The following is a 19048-nucleotide window of genomic DNA, read 5'->3' on the forward strand; positions in this document are numbered from 1 at the left end:
AAAAACAATCACAATGCAACAGAATGTCTACATTTTGCTTTCCAAATGTGAGTCTGCAACCATCGGGATTCAAGATTCCCTCTAGAATAATTAAACATTGCACAACAGAAATCGAGATCATAAACCCTACTTGGAATTACAGAATAGTTACAGCACATTAGGCCAAATCAGCCTGTTGAGTCTGTGCTGACCTTTTGTAGGAGGAAAGCATCGTGTGCCATTCCCATGCTTATTCCCTATATCCCTGCAAATTTTCCATTTCCAAAAGGTGATCCAAATTCCTTTCAAAAATCTTAATTGAACCTCTCTGGCAGTGCATTCCAGACCTTAACCACTTGCTGTATGAACCTAATTGTCCTCATATCTCCATCGCTTCTTTTGTCAATACCTTAAATCTGTGCCCTCTGGTTTTTAATTCTTCCACTGATGGGAATATTTTAAGGAGATAGTGAAAGAGCAGGGAAATGAGCACTAATTGGATAGATCTTTCAGAGAGCTGACATAGGTGTGATGGAGCAAATAGCCATCCTCTGGACTGTAAAGATCTATTACATGGAATTTAAACAGAACAATTGGGGAAACAAAAGCTAATTGCATGCTTGATACGAGATATATTCAGAAATGACCCAAACACAACGTATACCTCCTTGTTCCTCTTTGAATCTTACATACAGTGTTTCAAGTTCCTCCTCTTCCTCTGATGACCAGGTTGGAGCCTTTTTGTTTACTCCACTGCAAAAAATTCAAAATCATTCACTATCACAACTGCAAATGAAAGCACTCTTTTGTTGGTGCCTATGGGCTACTCTCTAATCTCAGACTGATCCAGTTCAATAATGGGAAAAAAAACACAACTCGGTCAGTAAGCACTATACCATAGTAGCCAAGTCCACTGTGGCAATCAAATCATCTAGCAACAATTGATCATTTCAGTCCTACTGTGGTCTGCACGGATGAGATAGTTCATCTCAAAGTAAGAATTGCCAAGGCTATCAAAATGGCAACAAGACTAGCTTCTGCATCCCTGGATATAATTACAATGTTTAAAAGACATTTGGATAGATACATCAATAGAAAAGGTCTGGCAGGACATGGGTCAGGAGCAGGCAAATGGGATTAGTTTAATTTAGGATTATGTTTGGCTTGGACTGGTTGGACCGAAGGGTCTGTTTCTGTGCTGTATGACTCTACGTAACATCAGATTAATTGATGCTTTTAGCGCAACGCAGAAGACAAAGACCTCCCACATTCTCATGATCAATGCACTTGCCTTTGCTCGTCCTTTCTGTAACCTTCAGTCATTTCTCGAATGGTTGCAATATTCTTCCAGAATAGCAGCTCCGCAAATACTTTGGTGTTATTAGCAGCTAAAGTAAAGAATCGGTTCAAGATATATTTGGAGAACTTTACCAGCTCCTATTGCAAAAAGGAAACAGAAGTTAACTGTTAGATGCATATTGTCTACCAATGGCCAAGAGATGTGGTTTAAGAATCAATATGACTAAGTAACTCTCAGGAGGGTATCAGTCCTGCTCACTTCCCAGTTGTGGGGTCAGTAGCATAGTGGTAAAGTTACTGAACCATTAATCCAGAAGCCTGAGCTAATGTTCTGGAGACAAGTTCAAATCCCACCGTTGCAGTGGAGAAACTTGCGTCTAATTTTTGATTTAATTAATTAACGAAAGGCTAGCATTAGTAATAGTAACCATGAATCTACCAGATTGCTGTTAAAATCTCATCGGGTTCACAAAGCTCCTTCATCAGGGTAAGAAATCTACCACACTCATTCTGGTCAATTACAGGACTCCAGACCCAGAGCAATGTGGTTCACATTTAATTGGCTTGCATTTGAGAGAGCAATTAATTTTAGCAAACCACTGAAGTAAGATGTGTGGGTGTACTACACCACATGGATTATAGTGGTTCACGAAGACAGCTCGCTATCACCTTCTCAACAGCAAGTGAAATGGGAAACAAATGCTGGCTTTGCCAGTGATTCACAAATTGAATGAGATGAAGGAGGATGAATAAAATTTAAAAACAACCTGAATGGTTATGACCTGTTTTTGAATATCAGGCAAGGAGGATCAGGCTTTAGAGAGACATCCACTTCTGACACTGACCATCTCGGCTCACAAACTCAGGAGTGAAAAGAACGTTAATGCAACTTTCAGTGGTCAAATTAGCACAGAATATCAGTTGGAACAGCACTGTAGTTAAATTGTCTTGGGGCTTTTGGCATCAAGAGCAGCTAAATTCTAAACTAACTGCTGCATTTGTCCCATATTAAAAAGTAATCCAGTAAATCATTATGGAAAATACTCAGAAGTAAAAGTGAAATACACTGAATAGAAATTCAGGAGTGTTAGGGAAAATTGGTTACTTAGGAGCTTAATACACTGCCTATTGTCAAACTTCATCATTTTGAAATTTAAGGTTTGTGACACAACGTTTCTTTTATAGGTCAACAAGGACAGTGGGTGACAAGCGAATGAGATGGTGTTCCAATATATTACAACATCAATGACAGGAGACAGCAAGCCCTTTAGCAAATCACCAATCAGCAGACAATGTACAATTACAACAATTCAACCTACTTGGTAGAAGCTGGACGCTGGGTCTTCCAGAATTTGACTGAATAGGTGGAATACTGACAGTTGATAAAGAAGGGTATCCATTTTCAAATTATATGCTAGACGATACAGCATCTTCACAATGCAGTGATTGGTGTGAGGAGTGTTCTGTCGGTAGTCCTTCAGAAGGAGAACGTATGGTTTCACAACACCAGCATTAGCAAACCTGAAAGCAATAGATAATACAATGGTGAGAAAAAGAGCGAGTGGGAAGGACTGAGAGTGGAAAGAGAGAGAGAGAGAGAGAGAGAGAAAAAGAAAGAAAAAGAGAGAGAGAGAAAGAAAAAGAGAGAGAGAGAAAGAAAAAGAGAGAGAGAGAGAGAAAAAGAGAGAGAGAGAGAAAAAGAGAGAGAGAGAGAAAAAGAGAGAGAGAGAGAGAGAGAGAGAGAGGGGGGAGGGGGGGTTCAGCCATGAGTGGTCAAGAAAGTCATTTTTAAAAAAAAAAGGTATTTCTGAAATGTTTTACCTCTTCAGATAATCCAAAAAATTAAATTCATTTTCTGTAACTCTCACTGATTCAGTTTCCTCTTCTTCTATCTCTTCATCACGGAATTCATCAATTCCTTCAGCCTCTACAGTGGGCTGCCCTGTGGGATGCAGAGAAAAGATTTTCATTTGGCTTCAAAAAGTATTTCCAAAATTCTTAACAGCAAAATGACAGCTGCTAAAATACTTACTTGGTAACTTTGCAAACAGTATTTGTTTGAGTAACTCAGACTCCTCCTCAAGTCGCAAGTCAGAAGAACCAAAAATGTCACCTTCAGGCCATACTTCTCTGTGGGGGGTCAAGCATTAGATGAACAACCAGTGCACAGAAATCCTTTTGGGTTCAACATTCACTTTATTTCATCTAGATTACCAAGTTAATTAAAAATTGAGGCAGTTTGGAACTGGATTTAGACTGCTCAAACGCACATTACACATCATTTATGGCCATCCAGCTGGATTTACAGCCAAACCAGTGAGTGAAAGGGCAGCCTGCTAACCTACTTCACTCCTTCACTCGTCTCTTTCAAACCAATATTTTTAATCTAACGTACAGTATAGTCCTAACACTTGTGGGGGTGAGACTCTTGGAAAAATTCACAAAAGGCAAATTTGCAAAAGCCAGACATATTTTATAATGAGTCAACTGGTTAGGTTCCAAGCAGCCAACATTTGGTATGTAGAGTATACAGCAGGAGTCAAAAGACAATATAAACACAATGATTTTAGTGCCTGTAAGAATGTCCTAAATGAAAAATTGTTTAATAAAATAAGAAATATATAAAATGTGTCACACTCCCCCTTATTGCAACAATGATCCCAACAACAGTAGACACACATATGCAAACTCTCCATTAAGCAAATGGCAGACAACACTCATGCAAAGCACACTCTTTAGTCCAGAAAATACAGCACATCACGGACAAATTCCATATCTTAGCTCTTTTTTAAAAAGAAACTAATTTAGGCATTTTATCCAGTGAACTAAAACACACCAGAAAAATCCACAGCAGTCAATTCTCAACTAACAACTAGATTACGTAACTATTTCCTTGATACAATATCAATGTCATCAAGTGTGATTCGAAAGCCCCAACTATAACTTTATTGTTGCACTTTCTATTTCGGAAAACACAAATGACACTGCAATAAAAGCCACTCCTATTTGTTCTACAGCCGGACTTGGGAGCAAGATTAAACCCAGTTCCAGAGTAACTCTGTTTCGTTCCTGACCGAACTTGAAATTCTAGCAACTCCCAGAAAACACAACAAAAAGAGACAGAAAGAGGTAAAGTGAAGAAGAAACATTACAGAGAGTCATGTTCTTCAGTAGTTATACCTGTGCTCATTGACCTACATTGGTTTTTGGATCAATGCCTAAGTATTACAATTTTTAATTTGTTTCAATGCTACCGTACCCTTGTGTCTCCCTATCGCCAAATCTCCTCCAGCCTGTACAACCCTCCAAGAAGTTTGCATTGCTCCAATTCCAGCCTCCCATGGAACTTGGGGGTTATCATTGACCAGAAACTCAACCTGGACTTGCCACATAAACACAGTGACTACAAAAGCAGGTCAGAGGATAGGAATCCTGCAGCAAGTAACTCACCTCCTGACTCCCCAGAGCCTGTCCATCATCTACAAGGCACAAGTCAAGAGTGTGATGGAATACTCCCCACTTGCCTGGATGGGGACAGCTCCAACAACATTCAAGAAAGTTGACACTGTCCAGGACAAAGCAGCCCCTGCTTGATTGCCACCTCATCCACAGACAACTACTCCCTCCACCACTGACAATCAGTAGCAGCAGTGTGTACCAACTACAAGATGCGCTGCAGAAATTCATCAAAGATCCTCAGACAACACTTTTCAAACTTATGACCACTTCTATCTAAAAGGATAAGGGCAACAGTTACATAGGGACACCAACCCATGCAAGTTCCCCTCCAAGCCACTCACCATTCTGACTTGGAAACATATCACTGTTCCTTCAGTGTCAACTGGGTCAAATTCTTGGAACTTCCTCCCAAAGGCATTATGGGTAAACCTACAGACATGGACTGTAGTGGTTCAAGGCGGCAGCTCACCACCACCTTCTCAAGGGGCAATAAGGGATAGGGCAACAAATGCTAGTCAGCCACGTCCTATGAGAGAATGCATTTTAACAACTCCTCCGATTCCATCACTCCAACCTGATGGCCATGACTTCAGCTGGCTGGGCCCCAAGTTTTATTTATCCCTAAATCCCTACAGTGTGGAAACAGGCCCTTCAGCCCAACAAGTCCACACTGGCCCTCAGGGAGAAGGGTGGAATCAAACCTGGGTCCCTGGTGTTGTGAGGCAGCAGTACTAACCACTGAGCCACTGTGCTACCCTGGTTCTAGAATTTCCTCCATAAATCCACTTCTAAGATCCTCAAGATATTTTTACTAAACTTTTGTCACCAATCCTGATATTTTGGTGTAAGGATTTTTCTGATGTATTCTCCTCCAAAGCACCTTATGTTTTAGGTTTGTTGAAAACGTGGTACAAAAACAGGTTGCTGTTTTAGTCTAGAAGCAGATTATGGGTCTAGTCTCTTGGCCGGAATGATTGTTCAGATAAATAGAGGGAGGTAAAAATACAAATCTTAACCAAACACCTCAAAAATAAAAAGCAAGATGTTAATTTTTAAACAGGTGAAAGTTATAAAACATGCATTATATTCTCAAGTGCTGCTTTGAGTTTTGAGTCACTTTCTCATTCTCACTAACTCATTTGCTTGGCAACGTAGCCACATAGTAACATTACCTTCCGTATTTGTGTTGACATAGAAAAAAAACCCTTTCATTTTCACCCTCCACCCCTTGAGGCTAGCGCTCCCCCAGCAGATGGCTCAAGTGGCCACCGGATAAAGTATGGCCCTTCCCAAAAGGTCTGGCCCCCAGAAAAACAAGCAATTCTTGGGAAAAGGCAGCCTTGGCCCCCTGGCAATTTCCTCACTGCTACCACTTGCAGCTTCCTGGACATTTTGATGGCTTCTGGGGACAAATTTGCTTTCCAGCCCTGTGTATTTTGAGCCCTGATTCACAGGGACAAGAGTGTCTGAACACAAAAGTAGTACAAAAATTAATAACTGAAGCAAAAAGGTCTGAAATATTTTGTGGGAAAGAATCATGTAATTACAGCAGTTTTATGATCTGTAGTGAAATGCAAATACTTCTCGGACTTTTTATGTGGGTGCAATTAAATGGGTGGAAAATTAATATTCCGTTTGCCTTTTATTACTATCAAGACTATGGACCAATGCAGTTTTGATAAAATCATTTAAGGGGGTTCAGCACTTCAACATTTACACATTATAGCACAGTGAACAAAGACAAGCTCAAATCAAAACTGATCAGCGAAAGTGATAGAATAATGTCCATATCCGACCACATTCCTGGCAAGTTTAATGGCACAGATTCTCAATACCGGTAGCAATCATTTAATAATCATTGCAGTTTCTAATTACTTAATACTGGATTTGTTCACTTATTAACAAGTTAAACTGCAATCATTGAACCAACTAACTTTCGCACATTATCTAACATACTAGAAATCGTAAAAATACTATGAAGATGAATGCAGCTGAGCTAACCTTTGGACTTCTAAGTTTAACAATCCTCTGATCTGGCCAAGTTACTGACCTTTCAGTTACCTCATTGTAAAGGAACAGAACTGAGAGACAGGTTCAATGGGATGAAATGGCATACGCCTGTACCTATGTTCACAGGATATGAACCCAAGCAAAGCAAGCGAGGAGGTCAAGTTTTGTCCCCTTTATTTGGCAGCCAACATGATCAGAAGCTCATGTTGGGCCAGCAAAGAGCTTGGGGGCCATGGAGCTCTGTCATTTTCGCTGTTCTTTTCCAGTTCAGCTCAATCTCAGAATGGCTGTCAGAGCCAGCCCAATAGCAATCAATCACTGACTTGTTAACCCACTGCTGGAAACAGATGTGAAACTGTGAAGGTAGGATTCTAGTGGACGGTGATGTTCCTCACCCAGCCCTACCTATTTTTTTGCATGATGTGGCCGTATATTGCTTTGGTTTCAGCAGAACACCCATAGCTTTTTAAAAGGCTGTGGGTGCCATTTTCTAAATTAGATCTAATCAAAATCCATCAATTTTCCTAGTCAGGAACAACACAAACAGGTGCAAAACCTTGCACCTTAAGCTTCAAGTGTAGACAACGTGCCTGCTTTACCCTCCACCTCTAGAACAAAAACCACCAATAAGACCCAACAAAAAGAACTCTACTCACACAAAGCAAGCAGATGCTTGGTAATCTGGTGCGTAACTACTTTACCAATGATGGCTGTTGTTTTAGTACTGTCCAAGGCAACCAATAAGGGGAGACAAAGGACAGGATCAGTCATGAGAGAATAAAGCACATGCTCAAAATGAATGTGAGAAGCAAAGCAGCAGACTGCAGAAAGCAGGAGGGAGAGGTAGGAAAAACATTTCAAATTGTGGAATTCATAGTCAAGTCATCAATAATCCACCATTTGGTAAAAAAATGCCTCATCCTCAAGGTCAGGATTTTGTTAACACTTCAAAGCTCATAACACATAGTTACCGTGCAGCTCGGAGAAGCACAAGAGCCTCTGCAGCTTTGCCAGCCAAGAGTGCATCTTGAATACGTATCATTGCTTCAGCACGCTGCTCTTCCACAGGGATTTCCAAAGCAGCATCAAATGGAACAACATCGTCAGACAGAGGGTCTTGGCCCTGGAAAACAAGACACATTCAATTCATCAGCTTAGGAAACCAGCAATTCTGTGTGCTGGAGTGGAATTGGAGGAGATGGCTCATGAGAACAAGGGGAGGTCAACAACTTACGCAGGTCAAAACCTTAGATCTTCTTGCAGAAGAACCATTAAAAGGAATACAGAAAGTTTGGATGTCAAGTATTCAATGCACTTTTTTAAAAAGTGAAGTACCACTGCTGTGCAGTAAGGATTGTGCCAGCTTTTCACTTTTGACAGCAGTCCAATCAAGCAGTTCCTACATTGCTTTGTTCCCCCTTTCGTTCAAAAACCCGAGCCTATGTTAACACTTAACTCAAGATATTGCCCTTAGGTTTCACATCTTTCTCCTACTCTCTAGCTGTGGTGCAGCAGTCAAACTCCCACATCAGTTCAAAGGTCAGTGACTCAAGACTTGTTAGGATTTGAGCACACAACCAGGTTGTCACTTTAGTACTGCATCTAGAAGGTACTGTACTGTCAGAGGTTAATCTTTCAAACCAAACATTAACCAAAAGGAGAATCTTCTTTCTCAGGCTGATAATAAAAGCCCAAATGGCACTGTTTGGAAGAAGCGCTGAGGAGGGTTTTCCCCAATTTTCCTGGGGTCAATATTTATCAATCAACATCACTACAACAAATTACCTGGTTGCTGATCACAATATTTGAGATTTTGTACAACTTACCTTCCCTACATTGAAATAAAGACTACATTTCAAATGTATTTTAGTTAATGTGAAACACTTCGGGACACCATATGATAGGAAAAAGCACTTTTATAAAAAATGGAATTCCTTTCTTCATTTCTTTTAGTTATATCTACATCTCCTCACTCTAGGCCCATTAATCACGATAAAAAACAAGTTTGATCCTTGGTTGGCTTTGAATTGATTGCAGCAATGAGGATCCTGGCCCTGATCACTGAGCAGTGATCTCTGCTGTAAAGTACAGTATGGACATCAGGTGAGGTCTCAATCCAACTGGACTGTTATGTTTATTGATTGGTAAATATCCTGCTGACATTTACTGTCTAAATTCATAAATGAAAGATGGTTGTTTAGGTTTGGTACTGAAGGACATCTAATGCCTGTGACACCATACTTCAGTACATTTTAGAGCCTTTGGGGAAAACTTATACCAAATGAAGAAATGTCCCAACTCTCAACCATACCACTCAACAAATAGATTGATCTGCTCTTCAGCAGCACTGGTTATTACAATTGCCTAATCAAAGAAGACTTCAACTATAATAGGTACATACCTCTGCACACTTGTCGAGCTCCTCCAATGTTCGTTTCCAGATTTCCTCGAGTTCTTCTTGGGATTTTTCTGATGAAATAGAAGCAAACTTCTTTGATTTTGACTTCTTCCTTTTGAACTTTTTTTTCTGTTTTAACAAACAGGAATAATTAAACAGTTGTGTCAGCAGCAACAACACTCCTCAGGCCTTTCATTTCTAATCTCTTCGTGGTCCCTCACCACTCCTCCTTACATATGCAACCCCTACAACTCTCCAGGATCTCTGAACTCTTTCAATTCTGGATTCTTGCACATCCCCTCAATTTCCATCGCTCCACAGCTAGTGGATGCATCTTCAGTTGCAAGGGCCCCAAGCTCAATAATGCCCTTGCTAAACCCCTCTCTCCCCTCTAAATTGCTCCTTAAACCCAACCTTTGACCAATCTTCCATCACCAGTCCCTAATATCTCCTTGGGTGACTCAGTGTCAATATTTCGTCTGATAAAGCTCCGTGAAGTGTCCAGGGGATGTTTTACTATGTTATAGGTGCTGTATCAATTAAAGTTGTTGCTGCTGTTGATTCCATCCTTGTTTTCAGCGATCTTACAAATGAAGCTATAGGAATATATGGGAGAAGGATTGGTGAGCTCCAGAGTTGCACATTCTTTGTACAGAAATTTACCTTACAATAAGCTCCCCAGATAACACTGCAGGTCAATGAGCTGTGTGGTACTGAGGTAGATTTGGGTAATTCTTGGTCTGTGCTGAACTTTCTGACTTCAGCTTACTGGTTAGAAGAACAAGCCAAGTTTTCTGCATGGATACCAGGTGACGACAGGACTAGGCTTGATTATAATGTCCTCTAGTCAAAACCCATTGGTATGATTTAAGGGGGCAGAGGATGTTACTCAGTACTCCAGAAGAGACTCTACATCTTCAAGAAAGGATGCAGCTTAAAAACTTGCCCTGAAAGCTAGTCATTAGTTTAGGAGACACATAATTCAGAAAAATGCGTAAATTCTGTAAAATGTAAAGCACAATATGCAAGCCAAACACAAACATGACCTGCACAAAAAGGTTGCTCTGGCCTTTACAGAATTTCTCAATCATCCGGATGAAAAGATGGGTCGTTTCAATGAGATCCTTCAGGAATGACTTGGGTTGCTTGGTTGCATCATATTTTCGGAACAATGTTAAGAACAATTCTCGGAACTCCATAACATAGAAGATATTACCTGCAAAAGGAACAAGTTGTACAGTCATCAGCCAACTGGATATGCAGATTTCCAAATGAAACCCATTTCCTTTGATAGTCAAGCTTCCCCCCCTCCCCCACACAACTCTTTTATGTAAATTGTTTCGATCATTTTTCCTTAACCCTTTCTGTTTAAAGGAGAACAATTTCAGTTTCTCTAGTTTCTGTGCTAGTCTTTTGTTTTAAGTATCAACTCACGAATGATGTTGACTGAGGTTTGCTTAAGTGGGACAGGGTGGGGAGTGGAAACTCCACTTTACAAATGAAAAAGTATCAACTATTGGCTTGTTAATGAAGAAATTATCCTGAAAAGAAAAAGGCCAAGACTCCCATCTAATAGTCATTCATCTTACACTGGGTGATCTCCAACCATGGCACCATAAATACAGCTGTTAAAAACATTTGAGGGCATCATCCTCATAAGGAACTAGCTAACACCATATGGAAGCTCCCAACGGTGGTACAATGGAGGTAAGTAACTTAGTAAAGGAATGAGGGAGAGGGAGAAGAAAGGACCATGACAGCATGCCCTGCATCTCAATGACGACAGCACTGGTACTACCTTGTGAAAGAGTAAGACAAAAGCTTCCAGTGAATCTTTATAAACCAGAACTACAGATGTACAAAACAAAATCACATTATTTCAAGATGAAAAGTTATCACCTTGCACCACATCTACTTTTCCAATAGGGTTATAACTACAAGCTTTCCACATGACCCTTCGCCCTCACCACAACCTTCATCTACTGAAAAGCCCCACCGTTTCCCTGATGTGAGAGCATCAAAATGCATGAATATCACACGGCACCAGTTTTAGTTCTAGTGCGATGTTGTATATTGTACACAAATCAGCCTCAACTTGATAGAATCACAGCTGAACCAAGATCCCAAAGCTTTTGTGATAGGATATTAGCATTTTGTGATATTATTCATAACCTGAACTCAGGCAAGATTTATAACTGAAAGTCATACCTCTAATTACATTGTAGTGATTTTGGCTGCCAACTGTGAAAACTCAGTGAACACTGGGTTCAGCTAGAATCGCATCTGCAAGCAGTGTTGGAACTGATGGCAAGACAAGTACCAGGACTGCCAACTAATAAAGATTCCAAACCAGACACTCCCCAGGACATTAAGGATGCAACTTGCAGTTTTTCCTTAAGGGCTATTTGTCCTTCTGATCACATACATCCCTCTCCCCTTCCCTTTCAAAGCCGCACCTCAATCAGACTGAGCTGGGACAATTCAGAGACTCCAAACGACAGAACCGAGTATTGAACTGACCCCAAATTTGTAAAGGCACTGTGAGGGGCCTGGATGTAACTTGTTACAATAGCAGTAACAAACCACAAGACATGTAGCGTTACCTATTGAATTATGTAAAGAAGACATCCAACTGCCGACAATCTGTTACACACAAACAGACACCAGCACATACCCATGAGTCACTCTAACAACCAGATTCCAACAGATGTCATAATGTAAGGCATACAATGACAACTTCCTGGGCTAGGTTTACACATGAATAATGGGCATGAGGTGTCAGAGCACACCAGAGAACCATATCAAAAGCAAAGGTCAGCTACTTGAGGGCAGGGTGGAATGAACATTCCATTTTACAGGTTTTCAGGTCATAGAATCATAAAATCTCTGCAGTGCACAAAGAGGCCATTCAGCCCATTAGGTCTGCACTGACCCTCTGAAGACCATCCCACATAGACCCACCCCTACCTTATCCCTGTAATCCCGCATTTCCCATGGTTAATCTACCTCGCCTGCACATCATTCGATACTATGGGACAATTTACCGTGACCAATCCACCTAACCAGCACATCTTTGGATTGTGGGAGGAAACCCAAGCACCCAACTGAAACCCAGGCAGACACGGGGTGAATGTGCAAACTCCACACAGACCATAAGACATAGGAGAGGATTGAAGGCCATTGGGCCTGTCAAGTCCACTGTGCCATTTAATCATGGCTGATGGGCATTTCAACTCCACTTACCCGCACTCTCCCTGTAGCCCTTGATACCTTGTGAGATCAAGAATTTATCAATCTCTGCCTTGAAGATGTCTAACGTCCCGGCCTCCACTGCACTCCGTGGCAATGAATTCCACAAGCCCACTACTCTCTGGCTGAAGAAATGTCTCCTCATTTCCGTTTTAAATTGACCCCCTCTAATTCTAAGGCTGTGCCCACGGGTCCTAGTCTCCCCACCTAACGGAAACAACTTCCCAGTATCCACCCTTTCTAAGCCATACGTTATCTTGTAAGTTTCTATTAGATCTCCACTCAACCTTCTAAGCTCTAATGAATACATACCCGGGATCCTCAGCCATTCATCATACGGTAAACCTACCATTCCAGGGATCATCCGTATGAATCTCCGCTGGACATGCTCCAGGGCTAGTATGTCCTTCCTGAGGTGTGGGGCTCAAAACTGGACACAGTATTCTAAATGAGGCCTAACTAGAGCTTTATAAAGTCTCAGAAGCACATCGCTGCTTTTATATTCCAACCCTCTTGGACAAGCATATGGACGTACATGGAATAGGGTATGTTAGATGGGCTTCACATTGGCATGACAGGTTGGCACAACAGAGGGCCGATGGGCCTGTACTGTGCTGTAATGTTCTATAAACGACAACATTACATTTGCTTTCTTAATCACAGACTCGATCTGCAAGTTAACCTTTAGGAGAATCCTGGACCAACACTCTCAGATCCCTTTGTACTTCTGCTTTACGAATTGCCTGCACATCATTCGATACTACGGGACAATTTACCATGACCAATCCACCTAACCTGCACATCTTTGGATTGTGGGAGGAAACCCGAGCACCCAACTGAAACCCAGACAGACACGGGGTGAATGTGTAAACTCTTGGACAAGCATATGGAATTACGAATGGAACATTCATTCCACCCTGCCCTCAGACACCTGAGGCTGAAATCAAACCTGTGTCCCTAGCACAGCTCCAACATCCTGTAAACTGAATTTTTATGGCACCTTAAAGGAAACCTACATTTGATAACTCTGGCACTCTCTCTCAGATTTTCATCCTTGGAGTGGTCCATTTCATTGATTGTGTTGAGCAGTTCTTGGTAAGCTTTCAGCGCAAGATGCATTCTGAAAGAAAAGGAGAGTTGTTTTAAAGTATCAACTTGTCACTTTCTTTGGTTGCATATTGGATGATACAAACAATTGTAGCAAGACCCACAGATAATGAAGACAGTTGGTTCACCAATGTCACCTTGGCAATTACTGGGAGTGTAGAAATATTTGAAGAAATTGCACTCTTGGCACTGAGGCCAAGATTTTCTCTCACATAATTTGAACCAGCAACCAGAGAAGGCTCCATCTTAAGAGGTGTCTTAGAAGGGATGGAATGGTAGGTGATGATACAATCAGGGAGACAGTTATAATATAAAGTCAAAAAGAATTACTCAATGCTCCATTACTTCAACGCAAACTCACACTGCCTGGTGTAGAACTGAGCAAAAGGCCAAGAAAGTACCTGGTCAAATCCAATTTGTGCTCACAATATTAGGACAACATTAAAAACACAATGACTGGATGGAACAACCTTGGATTTAAAAAGTGTCATGGCTTTCACCATGGTAATGTAAAAGAAGGCTAGCAAAGGACCCAAGATAACACGGTGTGGAGTTGGGTGAACACAGCAGCCCAAGCGGCATCAGAGGAGCAGGAAAGCTGACATTTTGGGCCTAGACGCTTCTACTTACTATCTCTAGCACAGGACCTTACCCCACAAAAAACTTAAGTGAAAATGGCATAGAACTGAACAAGGAAAAGATAAATGACAATATGATAAATGCAAAAGAATAGAACTTAGGAGAAGCTAAATGTGCCCAATATTTCATCTCTGCCCCAATAACATTAATAGAAATGGTTGGTAAACTAAGAGATTTCAATAGTTAGTATTAATCCACCATACCGTCTTGACCAGGAACCAGCTGCTGCCTTGTCAGTCAACATCATTTCATAGTAGTTGGTAATATTTCGCTCCACAAAGTGAAACGTTCGAATGCTGACTGTCTCTGACACTAGCTCAGGACGGAACTGGTACACCCGATTAAACTCCATGAAGAATGACACTGCCCAGAGGTAGTAGGTTTCATCGTACTGTTGTGCCTTCTCGCGAATGAGGTTGTCCTGGAAATGGTAGAAGTACATTCTGATACATTAGAAGTCTCTGCATCCATCTACAATTCCTGTTTTTAGGTGCATCTTTCAGTCATGTCTGCCTGGGAACATTTAAAGTTTGTCAAGTTACTGAGTTCTTCCAGCTGCAAGAAAGGTCCACTGTACTCTTTATGTTAGAGTTAGATAGCGTCATCCAGCGCTCTCTTTGAGCAGTTTCCCGTACCAGATTATTTAGATCTCACTAATAATAGTGAGGACAAAGCAAACACACTTTAAAAAAGAATTCTAATAGCAGAACTTGCACATCAGCTAGAGACCTCAAACAAAGCTTCTTCAAATAAAACTTCTCAGTTCACTAATATTTTCTAAAACATAAACCTTCCAGAGGAGGGAGAGGTTACTATCCTGCTCCTCAAGGTTAGTGTCCAGGGCTCTTCCATCGTCAACATCAATGACTTTTCCTCCATTATGGTCGCTGATGATTACATAACATTCAATATCATTCATAACTCCCGATATCACAATTCAGATATTGAAGCAGTACAAGTCCAAATGCAGCAAGATCTGGACCAGTTTGAGGTGACAAGTGGCAAGTAACATTCATGCCACATGAGTGCCAGGCAACAACTATCTCCAACAAGAGAGAATCTAACCATCACCGCTTTGATATTCCATGCCGTTACCATCACTGAATCTCCCATGATCAACATCCTGGAGGTCACCATTGATCAGAAGCTGAACTGGACTTGCCATACAAGTACTGGGGCTACAAGAGCAGGTCAATGGCTGGAAATCATGCAGTGAGTAATTCACTTCCTGACTCTTCAAAGCCTGTCCATCATCTACAAAGAACAAGTCAGGAGTGTGAGGGAATAATTCTCATTTGCCTGGATAAATTTAATTCCAAAAACACTCAAGAACCTCAACACCATCCAGAACAAAGCAATCGACCTGACTAGCACCACATTTACAATCATTCACTCTCTCCACAACTGCTCAATAGCAGCAATGTGCACTACCTCCAAGACGCACTGCAGCAATTCACTAAGGTTTCTTAGATAGTACCTTCCAAACCTGTAGACTCTACCCCCTAGAAGAACAAGGATAATAGATGTCTTCTTCTTATAAAATAATAGTTTTCATGCTTCTTCACATCGCAAACTTACCTTTACTACATACATGAGTCGGTTGTAACAGTTTTCTAAGAAATCAAGACAGAATTCCTTCAGGAACAGTCTGACATTCAGAGCAGAACGATGTTTCTTCTCCACCTCTTTTGCTGCTTGTTTTCTTTTTGGCACTCTGTTGGTCTTCTTGCCAGTGTCATGGCTGTAATTTTTCAACTGAGAAAATGCATAAATCAAATATTAAGTGTTGAAGCTGATCAGGTAGAGTGAAAAATTAACGTACAACACCTCCTATCTAGCCTGGATTCTTCACACTCAGTTCCAGATGATCAATGCCCTAAAACTGTGGCTCTGGCCAAGTAATTTTATCAGCCTCAGCCTCACCTCGTGACTTTGAGTGAGCAGGCTGCCCTCCTATGGGGAGAATGTACAGCTTTTAACACAGTTGGTGATCAACTTCTGAGTAACCTGCTCAAGCAAATTTTGATGATGACAGATTTCTACGATGTCAGATTCATTGTATTTTTTTGAATTTTTTAAAACTGCAATATTGGAAATCACAGCACAAAATGTGGTACTGAAAGCACCAATCAAATGGGGTGCCAAAGGGGATAAAGAAAATTGAGACAAAATTCTTGCCCCAAATGATTATTTTGTTATACCCAATATAAAGATGGACAGCATACATATCTGGTGAGTAAGGATTGGGTTCAGCTGTGACTCTCACTTTCTAAGCTTGCATGAAGAGTTTGGGAGAAAAATTATTTTGGAACATATGCCAGTTACTGAATCTGCATCATGGGACTTCAATTATGCTTTTTACTTTTTTTTCTTAAAAACAGCACACATTCCTAGGGAATAATACAATACAACAATTGTCAAAGGAATTGTTAAAACTCTTAGTAAATATTAACAACCACAAGCAATATAAATAATATTAAATGCAGATTTTTCACTTAAAGAATCTCAGATTTGAAATTATAAGTCACCAGTACTTCTCTCAATCAAAGACAGTTTAAAAACCCACTACCAACAACACATCAAATCAAGATTGCCATCTTTTGTGCAATTTTGACTTAGTTTGAAAATTCATTCAATGTTGAGAGCATCACTGTCAAGATCAGCATTTATTGTCCATTTCTAATTGCCCTGGAGAAAGCTGTGATTTTTGTTTTAAATGTTTGCTACCAACTCTTTTTTTTGCAGATTAATTATAATCAAAATAAAAACAAAGACCTAACCCTGGAGTACTGCATCAAAACTTTCTGAAGTATTAATGCTCAGATATTGTTTGCTATACTGTCTCTTACCCTACTGAACTGGTTGGCGTAGCTGTAAGTGGGAACACAGGAAACAGTTTGTAAAACACCTATATACAGGTAACATTTTTACTTACTTTGTGGATACCCATGTGGCAAACAATATCTCTGTCTGCGATTGACTTCAAGCCTTGTATGAGGTATGTACCGCCAAAACGAGAATGCCTAAAACAAATAAAGTTACATTTGGTAAAGATTTGGTGACAAAGTAAAGCAACAAGGTTCACAGTGGGGCGGGAAGAGCAGGGACAGAAGAAAATGTTGCTAGCAAGTTTTGAGAAGATTTGTAGCTCAGGTTGAGTTTCTGGATGTGAGCTTGCTCGCTGAGCTGGAAGGTTTAGTTTTCAGACGTTTCGTCACCATTCTAGGTAACATCATCAGTGAGCCTCCGACGAAGCGCTGGTGTTATGTCCCGCTTTCTATTTATCTGTTTAGGTTTCCTTGGGTTGGTGATGTCATTTCATGTTCTTTTCTCAGAGGATGGTAGATTGGCTCCAAATCAATGTGTTTGTTGATGGAGTTCCCGTTGGAATGCCATGCTTCTAGGAATTCTCGTGAACAGAGACACGCACGAGAATTCCTAGAAGCATGGCATTCCAACCGGAACTCCATCAACAAACACATTGATTTGGAGCCAATCTACCATCCTCTGAGAAAGGAACAGGAAATGACATCACCAACTCAAGGAAACCTAAATAGAAAGCCGCACATAACACCAGCGCTTCACCGGAGGCTCACTGATGATGTTACCTAGAATGGTGACGAAACGTCTGAAAACTAACCTTCTGGCTCAGCGAGCAAACTCACATCCAATGCTAACATTTTTTACTATCACTTATGTCAAAATTTTGTCAGCTTGGTTAAAGATCCTTCCAATAGGAGACTTTAAGAAAAAGATATTTCCTAATTTCCATGGGATGTGGACACCGTTGACTAAGCCAGCATTTATTGCCCAGAGGGCAGTTCAGAGTCAACCATGTTGCTGTAGGTCTGGAGTCACATGGAGGCCAGACCAGGTAAAGATTGCAGTTTCCACCCCTAAAGGGTGTTAATAAACCAGATGGATTTTTCCCTGACAATCAATAATGGTTTCATGGTCATCATTAGACTCTTAATTCCAGACTTTTAATACTTACGTTCATAATCAATTCTGCTGCCCATGTCTCAACTCATAGCAAGTACCATTTCCCTATCATCCCATGCTTTCTGACTTACTGGGGCTGCTGGTCAAGGAACACATTCTCCAGGTGTTCAAATCCATGTCCTTCTTCCTCTCTACCTCTGTAACCTCTTCCAGCCCCACAACCCTCCACAGTATATGTGCACCTCTTGATTCTGGCCTTTTTGCACACCCAGTTGTAATTGCTTCACCATTGGGGGCCATTCAACTGCCTAGGCCACAAATTCTAGATTTCCTTCCATGCACCACTCCAGATCTCTATCTCATTTCTACGGTGCTAGGACTTGAAGGGAATGCAGGGAAAACACATGAAATTAACATGGTGGTTCCACTCTACTACTTGTGCTTTTTCAAGTCAAGCACATCACTCCAGTTTGTGCAAAGGGTCCTCTGCAACTCAAAACCTGGGTAATATTTCACCCATCTGGATTCTCACCTGGTTCCTCTTTCAAAGGTTCTTTGCTTCTTCGCTGCTAGCTCTCTCTGCTTTAAGATTTCAAGCTCTCTGGACTCCTTTTCTTTCTGCTCCATAGGTTTTGCTTGCCCTGTCATGGCAAGTTGGTCAGGTTTCTATAGGAAAAATTCCCAAATTAATCGCTCTGTTCAAATTCTTCACTCCATTTGCCAAAAATCGAACTGTGACCAACAACTTTATTTTTTCTGCACCGCCCTTAAAATGATGACTTTTGTGCTGGTAACTCAGTTGGTACGTACAGAATTAAGTATGCTACGGAGTCACAAACAGCAGGTCCCTAGGTTCAATACTTGACTGCCAGTCTCAAGAAAGGGCAGTGAAAAAATATTTGCCTCAGTACCTGAACAAGATCTGGTGATGGCAAAACAAAAACATAAACTAAACAAACATTCTCT

General features: G+C 40.9%; 1 protein-coding gene across 1 annotated transcript in view; it reads right to left on the reverse strand.

Moving 5' to 3' along the window:
- timeless (timeless circadian clock) overlaps positions 1 to 19048 on the reverse strand; it is a 49165-nt gene that overhangs the window by 12646 nt on the left and 17471 nt on the right. Inside the window, exons 8-20 of the mRNA XM_048523395.2 lie at positions 18615 to 18748; positions 17076 to 17163; positions 15719 to 15895; positions 14344 to 14561; positions 13411 to 13514; positions 10192 to 10361; positions 9149 to 9274; positions 7719 to 7870; positions 3311 to 3408; positions 3100 to 3220; positions 2598 to 2799; positions 1271 to 1416; positions 644 to 732 (exon numbers count right to left, since the gene is read on the reverse strand). Of these exons, the coding sequence (XP_048379352.2) occupies positions 644 to 732; positions 1271 to 1416; positions 2598 to 2799; positions 3100 to 3220; positions 3311 to 3408; positions 7719 to 7870; positions 9149 to 9274; positions 10192 to 10361; positions 13411 to 13514; positions 14344 to 14561; positions 15719 to 15895; positions 17076 to 17163; positions 18615 to 18748 (1825 nt within the window). The remainder of the gene's footprint in view (positions 1 to 643; positions 733 to 1270; positions 1417 to 2597; positions 2800 to 3099; positions 3221 to 3310; positions 3409 to 7718; positions 7871 to 9148; positions 9275 to 10191; positions 10362 to 13410; positions 13515 to 14343; positions 14562 to 15718; positions 15896 to 17075; positions 17164 to 18614; positions 18749 to 19048) is intronic.

Source organism: Stegostoma tigrinum, chromosome X, assembly GCF_030684315.1.
Source record: "Stegostoma tigrinum isolate sSteTig4 chromosome X, sSteTig4.hap1, whole genome shotgun sequence".
Classification (NCBI taxonomy): Eukaryota; Metazoa; Chordata; class Chondrichthyes; order Orectolobiformes; family Stegostomatidae; genus Stegostoma; species Stegostoma tigrinum.